The sequence below is a fragment of the Hydractinia symbiolongicarpus genome, chromosome 10 (genome assembly GCF_029227915.1).
Source record: "Hydractinia symbiolongicarpus strain clone_291-10 chromosome 10, HSymV2.1, whole genome shotgun sequence".
NCBI lineage: Eukaryota > Metazoa > Cnidaria > Hydrozoa > Anthoathecata > Hydractiniidae > Hydractinia > Hydractinia symbiolongicarpus.
In genome coordinates, this window is record NC_079884.1 from 27,008,532 (window position 1) to 27,013,099 (window position 4,568).

The 4,568-nt window shown below is 32.4% G+C and overlaps 1 protein-coding gene across 1 annotated transcript; it reads right to left on the minus strand.

Annotated features, from left to right (window-relative positions):
• Window positions 1-1,629, minus strand: LOC130612526 (uncharacterized protein MCAP_0864-like). The gene is made up of 2 exons (XM_057433845.1): window positions 454-1,629; window positions 1-410 (listed from the first exon to the last, which is right to left on the minus strand). The coding sequence occupies exon 1, from the start codon at window positions 1,321-1,323 to the stop codon at window positions 553-555; it is 771 nt and encodes a 256-aa protein (XP_057289828.1). The 5' UTR covers window positions 1,324-1,629; the 3' UTR covers window positions 1-410; window positions 454-552.
• Between the last annotated feature and the right edge of the window lie 2,939 nt (window positions 1,630-4,568).

Sequence of the window (4,568 nt, forward strand, 5' to 3'; positions counted from 1 at the left end):
TTTTCATTAATACGGGATGTAGAATTTGGGGTTGGTTTTGGTTTACAATTTGACAGATGTTCTGAATCAAAAAATGGTAATGTCCTGTCCAAACATTTTGGACAAGCCCAGTTACTAGAATTGTGAGATAAGGCATCAAATTCTGATACTGAAAGTCTAGAGCAGTTTTGAAAATGTATCCAGGAATTACAGATATCACAAAAAATTGATTTTTTACATGATTCATCAACTAGCTTTTTGCAGACATTACAACTAAGCATAAAAATTATATATAGGGGGGAAACAAAACTGGCAGCTTTAAAGGGAAAACAGGGTCTAAAAGTACAAAAAAGAAAGAGAAAGTGAAAACTTACCAGTTAGAACAGGTTTTGGGCTTCAAACGATTTCACAAATAAAACAAACGCTATATACTGACTGCACAGCAAGCTTGCGCCATATTGGAGTTAAAATTACCTGAGCGTATATCACCGATAAGATTAAACAAACAAAGAACTTTAGGCGGGAAAATCGTGTGTAGCAGAAAGAAGAGAAAAGTGAGATAAAGACAACAATCTAACTCTCTGTGTTTCCGTAGTTGAGCAATTCATTTTGGTAGAACCCAGGAAACCATTCAACTATTTGATCCACATGTGTAATTTTTTTGTGTTTTTCATCGGTTTTATCAAATTTTATAAAAAAAGCTTCATTTTGATATTTGTAACTGTAGATGAGTTTGTTTCTTTTCAGTTGTCTGCATTCAAATCCCAGTCTTTGATAAAATCGATTTAAATTTTCGGAAATGTAGATTTTGCTGTTTGGTGGCAGCTTAATTTCCTCGAAATTTATATTTTCAGTTTTTTTTTTGTTTTCTAAGAGTTTTTGACAATTTTTGCGATTGACGAAGCGTACAATGGTTTTTTTTGTTTGATTTTTCTTCGCAGGAAGCCTATGACAAGACTCGATATCGGATTTCGTAACGTTGACCTCCATTTTGTTAAAAATCTCTATCATTTTATCTTCCAGTTGATCATCATCTATATCATTTGTTACACCTGAAATCTCAATATTGCTACGTCTGCCGTATTGGTTTGTTGCCTCTGTAGTCAGTTGGAGATCTCTTAACTCTTTGTTTTGTTCATATACAGTATTTTCTAAAGCTTCGATTTTTTTTTGCATTTTCTTGTTTTGTTCGATCAAATTGCTTATAATTTTATTTTTCATTTCGTTCAAATCACAATCAATTTTTTCACTTTTTAAAGTTAGGTTATCAATTCGTGATTCAATATGATCAAAACCTTCTTTTAATTGTTTTTCAAGTCGAGCTATAGTCAGTCTCTCAGTCATGTTATTTGTCTCGGCGCGTTTCTATGCTATTTCTTCAGAGCACGTCCGTCCTCATCGGAAGTCAGAAAATTGCTAGATGATATAAAATAGCAAGATGTGATGTGCGAGATGATCTTGTCGTATGTTGTCAATACCAATAAAGTTTATAGAATGAGGTAGGTATCCTGATTCCAGTACTGTATATTATGCTCATTTTAAGCTATGCAAGACAACTCTGTGCAACTTACAACAGCCCACACAGTTTGACATCAGTTTATCAGTTTATCAGTTTATATTTTTTTATTAAGACTTACTTTAGCCACTTTTTTAAAAAAGTCGTTTGTTTATCCAAAAATATTTGTATTCGAAGGTGAGAAAGAAGAAAAACACTTTTACAAAATCATTAACATGTAAAATTCCGTACTGAGGAATAATTTAAAAAAACTTGATTTGGACAAAATATTTAGTCGGACATAATAATTAGTCGGACAAAATTTTAGTTGGACAAAAATATTAGTCAGACATAATTTTAGTCACTTCCAAAAAATTTAGTCACTTTTGTCCGACTAAGTTTGTTCGATAAGGTAGTAACATCAAAGCAAAATAAAGATAATGTATAGAAAGGCTATAGTATATGACAACTACCAGTCCTCCTCTGTAAATATTCCGAATACTCGCTTTCTGTTGTCGTCCGATGGAACAATGTGCGACATGGTTTGCACAATTTTCTATTTTTTTTTAACCTTCACGGCAACGTTTTCCACAAATTAAAATAGCTGAGCCGTTTCCAGTGTTCTTATTTATACCGAGGTTGTGATAAAGCTTTTTAAAACAATGTATTACGCCAATACACATGTGCAAAATGGTTTACTGTCACTAAGCGCTCACCCTGGTGTTAACAACCGGCTGTTTCTACTTAAACGTTGAAATAAAAGTTTTTTGAAAGAGGTTGTTTTGCATAAATTGATCGAAATTATAATCACAAGCTGTCAACGTTCCTTTCGTTATTTGCTTCTGGCACCATACTACGTCCTTCAAAATCGTTAAAAATGTACGATTTTAATTTGAAAATCGAAAACATTATTAGTTTGTTCAATGTTTTCGAAACGACGTCAATGTTCCCGTCAGAAAAAAAAACAAAAAAAAAAACGAAACCAACTTTTTCATTTTGATTTGGTTCCGTTAATTTCGAAAAACAATTGATAAAGATTCAGTTGTTTCGTTTTGTTTCACTAATTAAAAGATTCTTTTGTTTCTATTTAAAATTTTTAGTTAAAAGATTAGTATCAATGATCCATTTTGACTTCACCAAATTTTAGATATAAATTGCATTTCCACGCCGCAAATCTTTCATACGAGTACATTAACTACATACAAAATGGCAAGGTTGTTTTCAGATAGCCACCCGCATTGTGCCATTAACCTATATATATATGTTAGCCTTTACCAAAATACGTTTTAAGCTGCACACATTGGAAGCAACGGCCAAATAAATTTTGATAACCTAAGCAATAACCCGTCCATACACATAAAAATTGAAATAACAGATTTTTTTAAAATTTTTATTGTACCAATACGGTCCATCATCAATTTTTTTGAAGCTAGCTAAACTTCTGAAACAATCTGTTTACAAATTTATAAAAAAATAGAGACAAAACGACAAAAACAAATTGTTTTTGACAAGAGTTAGTTTTTGCCAACGCCTGTTGTTGTCATACATTTTGGGCTCGGAGATATGGCTTTATAAAATCCAACGAGTCCACATATCAGAGTCGCTCGTCATCTGTTACTCCAAATCTTGAGGTGAAGATGAAATGTCTTGGGCAAGGACTTATATCTTTGTTCTTCGACTTGAATAAAAATCTGCTTATACTGTAGTGACTGTCAAAGATATGGTAGGATTATATATAAACCTAACATAAATCTTATCCTCGAAAGCCACAACCACTACAGTAGCCTCAGAAAAGCTCTTTAACACAAGGAAATTTTTGCACATTTGTTATCACTTGTTGTACGTTGAAGGCTGGGGTTGGAAATTCCTCTACTGGTGGACTAAAGGATACACATTCCATATTCGTGGTGTGAGTTTCGGGCACATCGGAGCAATTAGTGCGAGGTGTTTTAAAAATTCGCGGCGTTGCGTTTAGTCTTTCCTGCCTCCGCACTTACTTCAGTGTCTGTCCAGTTTCTTCTGCAAATTATCTGAAAAAAAACAGGAAGCAAAAATAATATACATGATATTTTTGCACACTTTTAGATTTTTACTTCAATCTGCAAAAAAAATAATAACTGATGTCGTAAGCACAAATGGACAAAATTACCGTGTTGAGAGTTCTTTTCTTAGATTGGATTATCTGAAGACAAAATTACTTGCGGGTACTTGTCTGGGTACAAGTTAAAAATATTAAAAAAATTATTTGAATTCACGTGGGTTCTTTATTTTGCATTTTTGTGTGTTTAATAGGAAATAGATTCGAAATAAATTGCCTTTTAGAAATTCTCACCTGAATTACAAGTTTTTAACGCTTTATCTTCGATGCTTCACGTACAAATAAGAGGTATAACTGTTCTATTTCATCTTTTTTTCCGAAATAAAATGTTTTACTTAGTTTATTTCAGTGGAAACAAAATATTTTTTCTGTATTCGTGTCACTGTGCTTCATTGTGTGTTGTTCCAAACTGTTTAAATGAAATATTTACCCGAAATTTTCACTCTGGTTAATTCACACAAAAAAAAGAAAAAACATTAAAAACCTGCTTGAAGGTATACGTTTTTTTTTGTAATAATTGTGTTTTTTTTTTCGATTCAACATTATTATTCTAACTTTTGGGCAAAAATTGCAGAATGATTTAAAATAATCTTAAGTTTAACTTAACTGAGTGAGTTTCAATATTCCCTATACTTTCATGACTTAAGCCTCAATTGTTTAAAAAAAGAAAGAAAAAAAACGTTGCTATAACGTTAAAAAAACGTAACTACATCGTTTCTAAAGAGTTTACATATAGCGTTTTATTACCCGGGTAAAAGGGCGGCATCAATATTTCTGAAGATCGCGCAATGTGATTGGTTAGAACTTACGTCATAGCGGGCAATATTCCACGGTATTGCCACGGTATACCATAGCAGCCGTGTTTAAAGTTTAAATATGGTAGCATTGGATGTAAATAAACGCGGGAGAAAAGTAAACAAAACGCGAAAAAATAAGTGAAACGTACTTTTATGTTTTCAAGAATTCTATGTTGCAACTACAATAAAATCTGTGATG